The 14418-nt window shown below is 51.8% G+C and overlaps 1 protein-coding gene across 8 annotated transcripts in view; it reads left to right on the top strand.

Moving 5' to 3' along the window:
- Positions 1-14418, top strand: part of ANKS1A (ankyrin repeat and sterile alpha motif domain containing 1A) — a 77008-nt gene that overhangs the window by 45411 nt on the left and 17179 nt on the right. For all 8 annotated transcript variants that reach the window (XM_040085679.1, XM_040085675.1, XM_040085678.1 and 5 more), the window contains 2 exons: positions 4982-5048; positions 9300-9406. In XM_040085679.1, the coding sequence (XP_039941613.1) occupies positions 4982-5048; positions 9300-9406 (174 nt within the window). The remainder of the gene's footprint in view (positions 1-4981; positions 5049-9299; positions 9407-14418) is intronic.

Genomic DNA, 14418 nt, shown 5'->3' with positions numbered 1-14418 from the left:
TAATGAAGTCTTAACTCTTGATGTTCTCCTGGAACTGCAGAAATTTAAAAGAGTGATAACCTTTCCACCAACTTTGTAAGTAGCTTTTGAGACTGAAATCTGCTGCTGGAGCTGCTCTTGTCTGCTGAGCCTGAGCCCCGGGCGGGTTTGTACAGTAGGTTATGAACCCTCAGTAATAAGGATTTATAATGGGAATCCTGCTATATTCTTAATTATACTCCTGCTGCAGGGTGTCATTATAGTGCACTAATGCCCTCCATATGGCAGATAGCGTGCACTTGGTTCTGTGTGGTTTTATTTAATTACAGACCTTTATTTGAGTAACTTTGCTGCTCAGAGGCTGATGCCTGTGCAGGTGCACTGCAGGTTCCCTTCCTGGTGCTCAGGGATCACTGGTGATTTTTAGGCTGCCAGTTTGGGAAGGAAGCAGAAGACATTGACCCACAACTTGGCACAGGGTGCTCAGAGAAGCTGTGGCTGTCCCATCCCTGGAAGTGTCCAAGGCCAGGCTGGACAGGGCTTGGAGCAGCCTGGGATAGTGGGAGGTGTCCCTGCCATGGCAGTGAGTGGAACTGGATGAGCTTTAAGGTTCCTTCCAACCCAAACTGTCTGAGGATTCTGTGATTTTAGCTCTCTCAGGGTGACCTTGCTGTGTCCTTGGCAGTCTCTGACGCTGCGTGCAGAGACTGAGAACAAACTTCTGCATTTGCATTGATGGTGACTGTAAGGTGAGGTTTTATGAAGCTCCTTTCAGAAAGCTCCAAGAGCATCAAGATGCCTCCAAGACTGGGTGAGTGTGACCCTGACAGAGTGATGGTCAATCTGGTGCTGTCCAAATGAGGCTCCTCTCGTGTGTGTGGGCAGACGGCCCCTGTTGTGTGAAGCTCTTTATTCTGGGGACTGAAGCACTGGGGCTGGTTTAATGGCCCTCAGTCTCTCTCAGTGGATTCCTTGGCTTCAAACTTCAGCAGTGGCTTGGGGAAGAAGAGCTGGAGAGATCAGAATGGGCACTATGGCTTGGCATCCATCAGGGCTGGCTGTGGAGCAGAGCCTCTGCAGGACACTGAGTGCCCTCAGGGACGGGGGGTCACTGTAGGGTCCCAGAGGTGTGGGACCTGTCCATCTCTGGGTCCCTGCTGCTCCTGCAGGCTGGGATCAGAGAAGAGGAGCCATCCTGCATCCTGCCCACGTAAGAAGCCATTGGCTGCTCCTGCCATGAGCACTGTGAGGTGGGGAATTACTGTGCAGGACTCTGCTGTGGAAATGTCTCCTGTCCTGCAGCAGGACAGACCTCAGCATGCCACGAGGCTGGCTTGGCCTCGCTCGCCTTCTGCAAATAAATGTCTCTTTCTGTGTTAGCAGAACCGTGCTCAGGATAGTTTGTTCTGAGTCAGGTTGTGTTTTGGAGTCACTGGCCAGTTGCTATGTTCCCATGGCCGCCTGCCTGCCTGGAAGAGCTCGCCCCGGACTCTGGGCCGCACCCAGCTCCTTTTTTCGGGGCATTTGTATCTTTCACCAAATGTAGGCAAATGTGAAAATAGATCCAAGAGCTCCAATCCTGTTTACTGCTCCACAGCTCCTTCCAGGCACATTCCTGCTGTGGGGTTAATGAGGGACACTCTCCCATCCTTGCAGCCTTTCCTTCTCCCAGAGTGCTTCAGCTGCAGGAGTTTCTCCTTTCCTGGTGGGGTTTGAGGACACATTGACTCACCCTCACTGTCCCAGCATGGAGCCAGCTGCCCCTCTGCATTAGGGATAACAGATACGATTTATATAATTATTATAGAAGGCGGAAGCGTTTTGTGGTTTTATTTCCGTGGCTTTAAAACAAATAAACCATAAAATCTCCACCCCAAACCGACCCCACAGCACAACCAGAGATGGGCACTTGGTGCTTCAGTGGAAAAACACAGGTTAAGCCAAAACAAATCGGAACTGAGTGTTCAGGCTACAGCTAAGTCTGATCTGCAGCGCTATATTTAAACATGGTATTTTTGTATTTTAATAATTAACCAGTGGGAAAGAACAGCCTAAAAAGCTGTAGCGTAGGCTATTTTCAAGGTATCTTCTCTTCAGCCCCACGTCCGTGCTGGAGTGCAGCTGAGGGAAGGCTGCAGAGGATAGGGATGCTCTAAAGCAGCGGTTCCCTCTCCAGGCTTATCCTTCCCTTCATTCTTCTCTTTGCGGCCTCCTAACAGTTAAATCAAGCTGGTCAGCCATAAACCCGTGTTTGAGGCGGTGTGTGAATCTGTTTGAGGCGTTTGCTTTTCGTGGAGAGCCGAGGGCAGGGCAGGATTTCCCTCTGCGTTAATGGTGATTGCTGGGGCCGTGCGTAACTGTGACCGGCACTTGGCAGAGGAGGGCTGTGAAAGGTAATCCTCTGCCACGTGATTGTTTCATTTCCATTCAGTTTTATATAGCACAAAGCAATTCCCTGCTTTTGAGGAAAAGGTCGTGGGTGTTTCAGTGCTTCAGAGGCACCTGCAAGTCCTCAAGGCGGTGTTGGGACTGCAGAGCTGGCAGTGCTGGGGGTGAGCCTGGACAGCGTCAAGTCTCTCTCAAATTAGGAGAGGGCAGCACGAAGGAAACAAAGGAACGTGGCCTCAGAGTTAATTTGTGATTTGGATCCAGCTAGAGATTCCCAGACAAGGTACAAGACCAGCTCCAGCTCAGGGATGTACCTTGTCCTGAAGCTGATGGACACCAATCTGCAAAGTTTAATGTTCTCAAACTTCTGAAGCTTGTACTGAATTGACCTCAGGGCCTAAATTGTGCAGCAATCGCTCAGGGTTGCAGCAGTGTCCCAGAAATCCTCTGCAGCTCGGGCTCTGTGTCTGTCCATGGAAGGGGGTGGAACAGGCAGTGCCAGGCCCTTGGTGTTACCTGGGGACGGGGCTGGTTCTGCACCATCCCTGTGTTTCCCTCCAGTCCTGCATGGACATCATGGCATTTGAGGGCACTGTGAAATTCGAAGGGTTTGCTGGAGAGTGTTTGCTGCTTTGGGGGTCAGAACCATCTGCTTTGGTGGTTCTTGTTGGAATGAATCCAGCAGGCCTCAGGTGTCTCCCAGCAGTTCCAGCAAAGGTCACATTCATGTCCTGGCTGTGTCCAGGGGCCGAGGAGCAAAGAGTGCTTTTGCCCTAGGACAGGATCCATGTGTCCACTGACTCCAAACCTCTCCTAACTGGAGTTTCTTTTTAGCTCATACTTCCCTTTTCTGTATGAGTTGGGATTCTGATTGTTTTCCCAGGCTGATTTTCAAATCTCCCAGTAAATGGGCATTAGCTGTATTTCAAGCCCAGCAGAAGTGCTCATCCTCATGGTTTTCCAGGGGCAGAGGATCTACATCCTTAACAGCTGTTACAGCTCACAGGGCTGCCTGCTCCCTGGTGAGATTTAACACTGCAAGTGCATTGCCCGCTGCTCCCTGCAGAAGGAAGGACTTCCTGGAGATCTGTATTGGCAGGATTCTTTTAAGGATTTTTTTGTTGTTTCCCCAAAACCCATCTTTGGTAGAGCTCAGCTCCCAGCTGCCCCTGAGTGTGCAGGGCAGTCAGATCCTCTCACAGCATCCCCAGGAGCTGCTCACACCAGAGGGGTGCTTGGGGACTCGTGCAGCTGCACCAAACACAGCGTCACACTGGGAGCCAAGCAGGGCAGAGGCAGCCAGGGGTGAAGTCCAGGGAAACTTGGACTCCTTCCCCAAATATGTCCTTAAATGACCAGGAGAAAAAAGGTTGAGTAAGAGCTGAGGTTTATTCCCCCACTCTGTGGCCAGTCACTTTGCATTCAGCAGCAGCCACTCAGAAGTGCCTCACAGGGGTGTTTGCTTGGGAGATTTCCTTTCAGGAGTCTTACTGGAGGCACTTTTTTTTTACTTTTTACTTTTTACTTTTTACTTTTTTTTTTTTTTTTTTTTCCCCTGCTCAGTTATAGACTGAAGTTTGGGGTAAGCAACCAGCCCTGAGCCTCTCAAGTGTGTTGCTCTTTGGGAAACAGTGATGTTCAGTGCTGTGACTATTGAAGTGTCTGAACTGACCAGCTGAGCTGCAGTTTGTCAGGTCTTTCCTCTTACAGACTAACCTGGGAATTGTCAGTTCTCCCTCTGCACCACTGCACTGCACACCTCAGTTTACAAATTCTGCTCAAGAATTGCTTGAAAAGTTTCTCTTCTCATTTAAGGAAGACTCCTTTAGGTTCACGGGGAATTGCAACCTGCATTAATTTATTCTTTTGTGCGTGTGGCAAATGCAGACATTTCTATGCAGCTCTTAAAGGGACTCAGATCCATTCCAGCAGAGTTTGAACCTTTTCTTCCTCATTGCCTGAGGTTTGCCTGGAGCAGTTTGCCTTTGACTGTGAGTCACTTCCTCAGAGCTGGAGCTGTCTCCTGCTCCCTCTCCCGGGTCCTTCAGGCATTTGCTCCATGATGCTGCTGTCCCAAAGGATCTTTGGAAGCACCTGCTCTGCTGGGAGCACAGCTCCACGCATAGGACTGGGGAAATGTGGTGGTTTAAAAAAGTAAATCAAGCCAAAACAAAAATGCCCAACAAGACAGAGTGTGGGGAAGCCGAGCTCCTGGTCTGCTTGCTGGGGAGGAGTGGGTGACAGCTTTGCTGCAGCTTCACTGCCGGTGTAGGGGGCTGTGTGCTCCTCCAGGGTGAGTGAGGAGTGTGGGGCTCCTTCTTACCCCCAGGCTGTGCTCCAGAGGGATGGTTTTGGTGAAGCTTTTTATTTCCAGGCACTGGCAAGTTGTGGAAGGGAAGGCTCTGCAGAGCATCAACCTCTACATATCCCTTCTGAGCCATCCATCCCAACAAAAACCGACCCAGGCAAGATGTTCAGGGTACCTCTTCTGGTTCAGAGATACCTTAACATCCTGGATTTCTTCAGCTGTCACGTGGGAGGTGAAATCCTGGGCTGCTTTTACCTTTTCCTGAGGCTTTATGAATAATGCAACACGTGCTTTTTTTATTTCCAGATTGAAAAGATCATGAGTTCCATCGGAGAAGGCATTGACTTTTCCCAGGAGCAGCACAGGATCTCAGGTAGTGTACCCAGCATGTGTCTGTCTGTCCTGCCTGTGCTCTGCACACAAACAAGGTGCTGGCTCCTGTGTGTGGATGTCTTTAACCTGCTTTGGCTCTGGGAGGGAGAGGAATGCTCTGGGCACAGGAGGAGCAGACCTGGGTTCCCACATGATGCTCAATGCTGCTGCCAGCAATTTTAATTCTACGCTCCTTGGGAAGATTCCTTTAATTTTCCAGAATGCAGCTGCAGGATTTTCCTCCCAGCTCTTTCTGTGAGGGCAGCAGCTGTGCTGGGCAGGGCTGGGTGGTGCCAGTGGTGGGTCAGGGTGGGTGCCATGGTGGCTGTGTCCTTTGTGCACAGGTGCCTCGGGGTGGGTGATCCTGGGCATTTCAATGCCCTGCAGGTATTGATACCCACTGAACAAGGCTCTTGGAGGACACTTGAAATGTGAATTCCCTTCTCTGCCTTTGAATCATGAGCGAAAGCAGAACTGAAGCTTGCTGGAGAGCTGCCACCACGAGGGATTGTGTCCTTTTAAATCCTTCACCTCCAGACTGCTGCAGCAGAGCAGCTCTGACTCGGGGTGGGCAGCAGCTCCTCCTGATGAGATGCTAATGCAGATCCACACACGCAGCTCACACGGGCTGTGACACTGCTCACCTCATATCCATTTGTCACTCAGGTTTTTGCTTAGGTGAGGAGGAGCCCAGTGGGAGTTGAGCCTGATTCAGGCTCTGCATTCCAGGGTCAGGTGGTTTTGCAGAGGAGTTGAAGCTCCGTGTGGGTTTGTGCTCTGCCAGCCCCCCCTGCGCCGGTCCGGGCTCTGATGGATCGATAGCGCCAGGGAAAGGTCTGACATGGAGAGGAGAGGAAGAGCCAGTGCTGCTGCAGACCTGCAGCTGTGCAGGGAGCCCTCAGCAGGATGCCCACCCTGGAGCAGGTGGGCACAGGAGCTGCCCTGTCCTGGAGCTGAGGGTGTTCCCATGGGCTGTGCTCTGTCACACTCAGTTTGGGATCCCTCGTGTGCAGATCTTCTCCTGGGCACATTCCCTGTTTGTCCCTCCTTTCCCTGGAGCAGGCAGAACTCTGCCAGCCCCTCGCTGGGAGCTCCCACGCATTTGGCTTTTCCTCCACAGGGCTTTGTGGGACTGTTGTGCTTCAGGTCATGGTGAATGTGCAGGGAACTGCAGGGAGCTCCCCAAATGCTCTTTTATCCTTAAAATGAGTGAGGTTTGAGGATACTGGAACTCGTGACTAGCTTGAGGTCTGGGAAGGTGAAATGCCTTGTTGGCAGCTCCTGTGGGGATAAGTGTGTTTGGAGTTTGTTGTGTGTTTGGAGTTTGTTACTCTGTACAGCTGCCTTGTGTGTGGGTAAGGGCTGGCAAGGCCTCTTGGAGCTTGGGCAGTCAAAGAACACCATCATTTTAGGGATACCAAACTCCACCTGCCCTTTTTCTTAAGGAAGTTTGGCCTTAGGACAGACATTTGTGTCTTTCTTCACCAAATATCCATGAGCAGGTGGGGTGCTGTTCATCAAGCACAGCCCACGCACCGATTTCATCCTCCAGACAAATGCAAACTTCACACTCAAGATTGTTACTGAAACAATAACACCTGAAAGCCCCTCCTGAACCCTGGCAGCCTCTTCCTCTCCGTTCTGTGGGACTTGAGAAGAGCCTTGCAGGAGGCACCACAGCTTTGGGAATGCCCTCTTCGTTCCAGCTCTGCCCACTGGTTCCCTCTCTGCCAGCTGCAGGCCTCTCAAAGGCAGGATTCCCAGAATGTGGAGCATAAGGGGAGGGATGGAGTTGAGAAACAGGAGTTTGTTTCAGTCAGAAGTTGTGATCAGGATCTTGCCGGGGGCACAAATACTGTTATTATACTATCATCCTTGTAATACACAGATATTAGGTGTATTTGGGGCATCTTTGTTTTTAGCCTGGGATGTTTTAGGCATCTGTTCTCTTTTTAAAGAAAAACCCTCCATTCCCTCCCTCCAAATACTTCCCTCTCTTCATTTTGTCATGACTTGAAAGGGTTTTTTAAACAGAAAACCTGCACTTGGTATCACTGTAGGATTCCCTTTTAAAAGCAGAAATGTATTTACAAGTGCACGCAAGCCTGAATGGAGTAAGTAATTTTAAAAATTAAATTCAGTAGCTCAGAAGGAGCTGCTGTGGTTTCATTCCCCCTGCCAATACCCCGACAGCTCCCAGGAATGCTGTGGTAGGCAGCAGGCACTTGCTCACCTCTCTCTTGATAAATTAATTCTGAGCCAGCCACAAATCACTTGGATCTGTCGGAGCAGACCTGTGACATCATTCTTTAAAAGCCCCAAGCCGTGTTGTCCATCATCGAGTAAATATTGAGGAGTCAGTGATTTCCACCGGAGAGTTACGGAGCCGCTGCCTCTCCTCCCGGCGGGGGGGAGCACTGGGAGGGGGGAGAGGACGAGGAGAAGGGAGGGACAGCGTGGAGCGTGGGGCTCGCTGCTCAGACAAAGCCGCCGCAGCCGCCGGCGGGGCGCAGGGAAGGGATGGAGGGGAGGATGGAGCGCTGGCGAGCCGGAGCTCCTGGCGCACAGTCCGGGCTTAGCTGCTGCCCCGGAGCACGGGCTGGCACAGGGCAGGGAGGCAGAAGCCTTTTGTGATCTTGGCTTTGCTGCCGGCGCTCCCAAATACCGGCACAGGAGCAACCCCCGGGACCAGAGAGCAGGAATTACCCCAGGAATCTGCAGATGACACCGTGAGCTCTGCGTGTGCAGCCATTGCAGCACACTGGGGAGGGTTGGCTGGAAGGTACCAAACTGCTTCAGCTGACCTGAAGGTTCAAAGGAAGCAAACGGGGGTCTCCTGATCATCCTTTTCTTTGCATCCACGCTGGGAACAGACACGTCAGGGAGCCTGAAAAGCTGCCTGTCTTGCATAGCAAATTCCCTGATGAAACGAAGATCTCTGAACTTTTTTTTGGTCATGCTTAAGGTCTTGAGGTTCACTAGAGGAGAGTAACAAGTCACTGGACTCATCCCAGGGCTGAGGGAAGGGAGAGCTCATCTGCCAGGGCTTCCGTGGGTGCTGGGAGGAATCTCCTTTATCAGAGGCTGAAGGGGAGGTGCCAGGGCACGGCTCGGACTTGAGCTGCTGCAGGAAGAGGAGAGAGTGTGCTTGCATTTGCTTTTCTCCTTTTGCCGTGGCTCGGAAGCAGGGGAACCGAGATGCCTCCTTCCTGCAGAGCTGCTCCCCGTCTGAGCGAGGGGCTCCATGTGGCGGCTGCGCTGGGCTGAAGAAAATGAAGGAAGGGCAAATCCAGGTGCGTGCCCAGCACCTGGCAGGACCAGCAGTGTTGGGTGAGAACCGTCCTGGCTGTGCTGTCACAGGTGGGGCTGGGCTCTCTGGGGCCAGCGTGCTGGAATGCCGAGAGATCCGGGCACTGTGCTGGAATGCCAAGCGACCGGATCGCCGTTAGGATGACAGAGCCTGGGCTGTCGGACGTGTGCCTGCGGTGCCCATAACACAGTAACGGCGAGACGAAGCCCCTTGCCATGGTTTGCCTCTCTCAGGACTGCTGGGGAGGAAGAGCACAAGCCCTTCCTCTCCGCTGCTGCAGTCTGTGCTTCCTTTGTCTTGCGTGTCTTCCCGCGGACGGCCGCTCTGCCTGGGCTCCCGCTGCTTTCCCGAGCATCCTCCGTGTCCGAGCTGGCTCGGCTGCATGAAGCTGTTTTCTCTCAGGCTGCTCCGTGCTCCCCGCTGAGCCGGGGCGGCGTCCGGAGGTGCGCGGATGAGAGGATGAGCTGCGCTCCCTTCCCTCGCACCTGCAGCTGCCTGGGAATGCCTCGGGTGGAAGTTTGCTGCTCTCCTCCCGCCCCCTTCCGCTGAGCCAAGGAGCGGATCCGCATCCCCGGTGGGGTTGGGCTTCATGTGCTTGCCTGGCGAGGAACTCACCAGCCCTGACGGCAGTGCCTGTGATCCCAGCGCCCCAGCAGCGCCTCCGAATCTTTGCCCGGGCGAGGAGTTTCTTTTCTGAGCGTGAACTGCGGTACAGACCTGCACCCGGAGCCCGCGGAGGCACTGCGAGCTTGTTGTCCATGCTCTGTGCACACCAGAGGAATTGTCTGCCCGCTGATTTGTTGTACTCTGAGCATAATTTTTTGAGTTTCTTTATGGTAATGACTATGATGTGGCAATGCCATCTGTCCTCCTCAGAGTGCCGCTGCTACCGCCTGAACGGTTTCTCCCTGTTCAAGCGGCTGCCGATTCCTCTCTCGTCAGGTTCGCGGATGCTGGAGCAGAGCGTCGGGGAGTGGCTGGAGTCCATCGGCCTGCAGCAGTACGAGAGCAAGCTGCTCCTGAACGGCTTCGACGATGTCCGCTTCCTGGTGAGTGCCCGGCGGGGACCCCGGGCTCCGAGGAATGGCTTGGCCAAAGCTCCCCGCGTTGCCGATGCCCCGCGTGGGCTCCGGGCAGAGCCGGGTTCTGCAGCCCGGCACCGTGGTGTAGAAGGTTGGGACAGAAGGGATAGATGAGGGTTATGTTGTGTCTTTGCATTTAATTCGGGTGTTATTGGTTTACTTGTGAAAATTTTGATAGAAGAATTTTATTTAATTGGCCCCCTTAATCTTTACTATGTGAGTTACTCCAGAAATGGGAGCTGAAATTCGCTGGTGTTTTGATGGAACCCCTGAGCTGTCTGAGCTCTGGGATGTGAAGGAGGCAGCAGACCTCTTGTTGGAACTGGACTTGCTCAGAGCATGCAGGCAGTATGTTAATGAGCTGTACCTAATTGCATTGACACTGTTGGCTCTGAAACCTGACGATGACGACATGGTAATGCTCAGGGTTGAGGGGTTTTAATAACCAGTGTCTAGAAACTTAAAGCAGCACGGTGTAAAAACCCGAGAATTCGTGTGGAATGATGGATGAACTGCAAAGAGGGGAAATCTTGATGCTGCAGGAGGGGTTGTCTGTACATGGCTTAAGGAAATGCTTTTGAACAGGGACTCCCAAGTTTGGCAAATAACAAAAAATTGATGTAAACATTTGGAAAAGTAATTTTGGCTAATGCACCATCATCCCTTGGAACGGGAGCAGTGACATCTCTGGTGCTGGGGACAGTGCAGAGAGGTGACACCAGGAGGATGTGAGCTGGGTGAGGGGGTTTGGAAATACTCAGTGGTCATCACGGCTGGGGAGGATATGAGAGGAAGCCAGGAAGGGGCATGGATGGAGGCTAAAGGAAGCACACACCTGAGCAGCATCTGTTGGGCTACTTAAAGACAGGGTGTAATTATACTTTAAAAAATGATCTGGCCAGGAGGATAAATGTTGTGTGATCTATCCAGCTGTGCCTTCTGGTCTCTACAGCGAGCAGCTAGGTCGTTTGCTTTCCCTTCCCCTGGCAGGGCCAACACTTCCCTCCAGAGAGGGGACCGCCCTGGGGTTTGCTGTGATTTTCACCCCAGTCCCAGACCCCAGAGGATTCTTGGCCAGAGACGTGGCCAAGGATTCTTGGCCAGATTCTTGGCCAGAGGGTTCAGCATCCCTGTGTGTGCTGGAGCTGTTTGGAGATGATACAACAAATTTAAATGAAATCACCTTGTAAATCTTCTTGGGATTCCCTGCTGATGGATCTGTGATCATTGTGGGGTCGGTGGCTGCTCTCATCCAGCAGTTGCAGGTAAAACACCTTTCCCTTGCCTGGCCAGGTGTGATGGACCTCACTCAGCTCAGAACTCCAGTAGCAAAGGTTCCTGTGTGTGTCCCTCTGGTGGTGTTGGGTACGTGATAGATTTGCTCTCTTCGTAGCTGGATGTTTTTCTTTCCTGTCTAGTGCCAGGTGGCTGCTCCCAGTGTAGCAGTTGGCTGCTTCTGGATTCAGAGGATGGGACACTCATTTATTTGCTCATTCCTCTCAAATTTAAAAGGTCAAATAATTTCACAAAGATTTCCTGCAAACCCCAGCTAATTTCCATTTTGCTGCTTATCTCCTTTCCTAGGGAGTTGACCCTGGCACCCATGCCAACCCTGGCTTTAAATCCATTCATCCCAGCCCTGAGAACTCCAAGCTCATACATCAGCCCAACAGGAAAGTTGAATTATTTAAAATCTTCCCCTCTGTAGTGTTCCTTGCCTTCAGCTTCTGGTGTTGGGGAAGCAAAACCTTCAGATAGAGTGCAAGTGAGAAACAAGTAGTAAATTTGGTTCTAGTGGTGTTTTTGATGTTCTTGGATGAATTATTAAAACTGTTGTGAACACTGAAGCTGGGCAGAGCAGGGGCTCAGGACACCAAGCTCTGAGTGTTGGGCTGCCCAGTCCTCTTCTTTGCACAAACATTGCTTTATTGGCTGTCCCTTCATGCTCTAACAGAGAATACTGCAAACTAAGAGTGTTACTTTCCTGGAATTAAACAGTTTCTATGAATGGATTAGTCCCTCTTAGGGCCTCACTGTGTTCAATATTTCAAGATCCAAAGAACGCCGGGTAATGGTTTGCAAATCGCCAGGTGGGTTATAAGGTTAATTAAGTTTTAGTAGTCCAAGCTAGGAAATTGGGGTCCTTTGATATGAAGACACGTGTTTTCTGTGCAGGATTTTGCACTGCATTGCTCCCTGCTCACAGAGCTGCAGGGTGTTCTGGTATGCCAGGATGATCCCTTTGCTCCGGGGTCCCCAGGTGCCTTTTGGGGGCAGATCAGGAGCTTTGCAGAGGAGTGTTCAGTGTGCAGAGATCGTGCAGCTACAGAGCAGGGCAGTGTCCTAAAAGAGCCGTTTAATTACTGAGGAGAATACTCAGCCTGAATTTGATAGCAACTCAGAGGAGGGTTAAGAACAGTCTAACGAGGAGCGTGTCCTGTCACTGCAGCAGGGACCTGTGAGAGCTGGGCTGTGCAGGCACTGGGGTGCTCGGTGCTGTTCCTCACTGCAGAACCGGGGTTCAAAATGCCCTGTTTGCCCCAGGTGTGGGACAGGCTTGTGAGACACAAACTGGGGGTGCTGGGCTTGCTGGTGCTCTGTACCGTAGCGGGTCTGGTTTCAGGAAGTTTTCATTCCCTGGGTATTTTCAGCTGGCTCCTGTGTTAATCTACGCCCCATGTCACAAGAGCCTTTACCCCCAGGTAGGGAAATGATTCATAAGCACACTGTGCGTAAAGGGAGCTTGAAAAGTGCTCTGTAAATATATTTGGCTTCTTAATTAGATGTTAATATAGGAAGTCAGAAACATGTGTTGTTTCCAAAAATAATAATTCCGTTATTTTCAGAGCTCCAGGAACTGGGGATTAGGGGATTAGCTGTGCTCCAGCCACGTGCCGGCCGCCTCACTGGACAGGCTGCAGCTGGAGTGGGCAGCAGGGAGGGGTGAAAGTCCTGCTCCTCTCAGGATCTGCTGACCAACAGCTGAGAGCGGCTCAGGGGACCCACAGCTCCTGCAGGTGACACTGAGAGCCGTGAGTGTCTCACAGGCTGTGCTGCAGAAGGGAGAGGTGCTCTGGAGCCTCCTTTCCGCTCCTGGGAATTCCAGCTGTGCATCTGGGACAGAGTTGATCTTGATGAAGCATTGGCTTCACTCAGGGGTGGGTATCCCTGGCACAAGTCAGCAGGACTATTGGGACATGGATGCGACGTGACGTTGGAGCGCCCTCGTCCATGTAGGTGTTCCTGGGGAGGGACCAAGGTCTACACACATCTTGGATTCTGTAATCTTCTGGTTAACTGAAGGAAGAAAAGGGTGATAAAAGATGGATTTAGGTACCTTAGCTTTTCAGAACACCGGAGTTCTCTTCCCACGTCTGCATATTGGGCCACATCTCTGTGTCTGAAGAAATTCTTCTACTCCCCTCAAGCTGCCTACAGCAGCCACACCATGTTTATGGACAAGGCAGGGAAGAGGCTTTCCCTGTTATTCTGCCACTCTCAAGCACAAACCCCACTGTCCAAGACAGCAGCATCTTTTCCTCACCCTCTGCATTGCCACCGAGTGATCTCCATGGCCAGCACCTCTGCCACGGGGCAGTCGGACTGGGACACTCAGCTGCTGCTTTTCATCTGGAGCTGGAACTGGGCAGCAGCCTGTGCAGGCAGCTGGGATTAGGAACAGCTCAAGTGGAGATAGTGCTTCCAATCCTCCTCTGCTCCGCAGCCCGCTGGGATTCCTTCATCAGAGGGGAAAGTTTATTTGTGCGGTGGGTGAACATAACCGAGGCAAAGCTGCTGGCAGTGGCTGTGCTGTCCTTGACTTAGCAAAAACACAGCTCTGCAAGTAGGATAAAACTCTCAGCAGCACTGCCTGCCAAGTGTGAGCAGCTCCAGTGAGCCAGGAATGCCCACCCCACCACCCAGGAAGAGCAGCGCTGCTGCCTCCCACGTGGAGGAACGCGGCCCCGTGGCGTGCGCCGAGTTCCAGGAGCCTCATTGCCTCATCCCTCACCAGAGGAGGGGAATGAAAGGTCAGATCACCAAACTGCAGCAGTGAGTGAGCAGTGTCATCCAGAAAAGTGCACAATAAATGGACTTAATTGTCCTTGGCGGGCAAATGAGCCACAGAGCTGGGAGAGCAGGAAAAATGTCACAGGAATATGGACCAAGAGGGATTCTGCTGCTCCTGGAGCTTGGCCCCGTCGTGTCTGCTGTGCTCACCAGTGCATCTGCCACAGATGCCCCTTTTGGGAAGTGCACAGGAAGTGGATTTTGGGGATGCCCAGTGCATTCCTGGTCCCTGCAGCAAACGGGGATTAACCCAGGGAAACAGCAGGCTGGACTTTGCCCGTCCAGAGAAAGCAAGGACGTGGCCACTGTAATAAGGAGGAATTACAGTAATTGATGGTGGAATTCCTCCACAGAAGTGGGGAAGGAAATGCCATTACCTGTTCCCTCACACGGTGTTTTGTGATCCCACAGATCCCACAAATGTATCCGAGATGCTTGCAAAAGCTTTCCCCTTCCCCTGCAGGGATCTTGCTGCTGCCCCCACGGCTTCCTCTGGGCTGACATCTGAGAAGGGCAAACCCCGCGTGCTCTGGCAGTTGTATCAGTGTTCTGGAGTTGAACTTTTTATTCAGTTCAAAGATATTTTGATTCACAAATGAGCAGGTAAAAGAGAACATAAACCATTTTTTTATGGCCTTTTTTTTTTTTTTTTATTGTTCAAGCCCAGATTCCCGTGGAGTGTGTGGAAAGCAGTTAATGCTGATTCAATGAGACAGCGTCAAAAAGGGAAATCTGTTCTCTGTGTGTACTGCCCTGGGCTTCTCTGGGGGATTTTACTTATTTTTTTATAATTGGGGAGAAGTGGTAGAAAAATGATGGTGGTGGAAGAATGGGGTGTCTGCAAATAATTTAGAGTACTGACATTAATTTGATTAAGTGCAATTCAGGGCCATGTTAGATTAGCCTGT

Source organism: Hirundo rustica, chromosome 24 (assembly GCF_015227805.2).
Source record: "Hirundo rustica isolate bHirRus1 chromosome 24, bHirRus1.pri.v3, whole genome shotgun sequence".
NCBI lineage: Eukaryota > Metazoa > Chordata > Aves > Passeriformes > Hirundinidae > Hirundo > Hirundo rustica.
The sequence above is the reverse complement of the archived record's forward strand: the minus strand, read 5'-3'. Positions and strand labels throughout refer to the sequence as shown.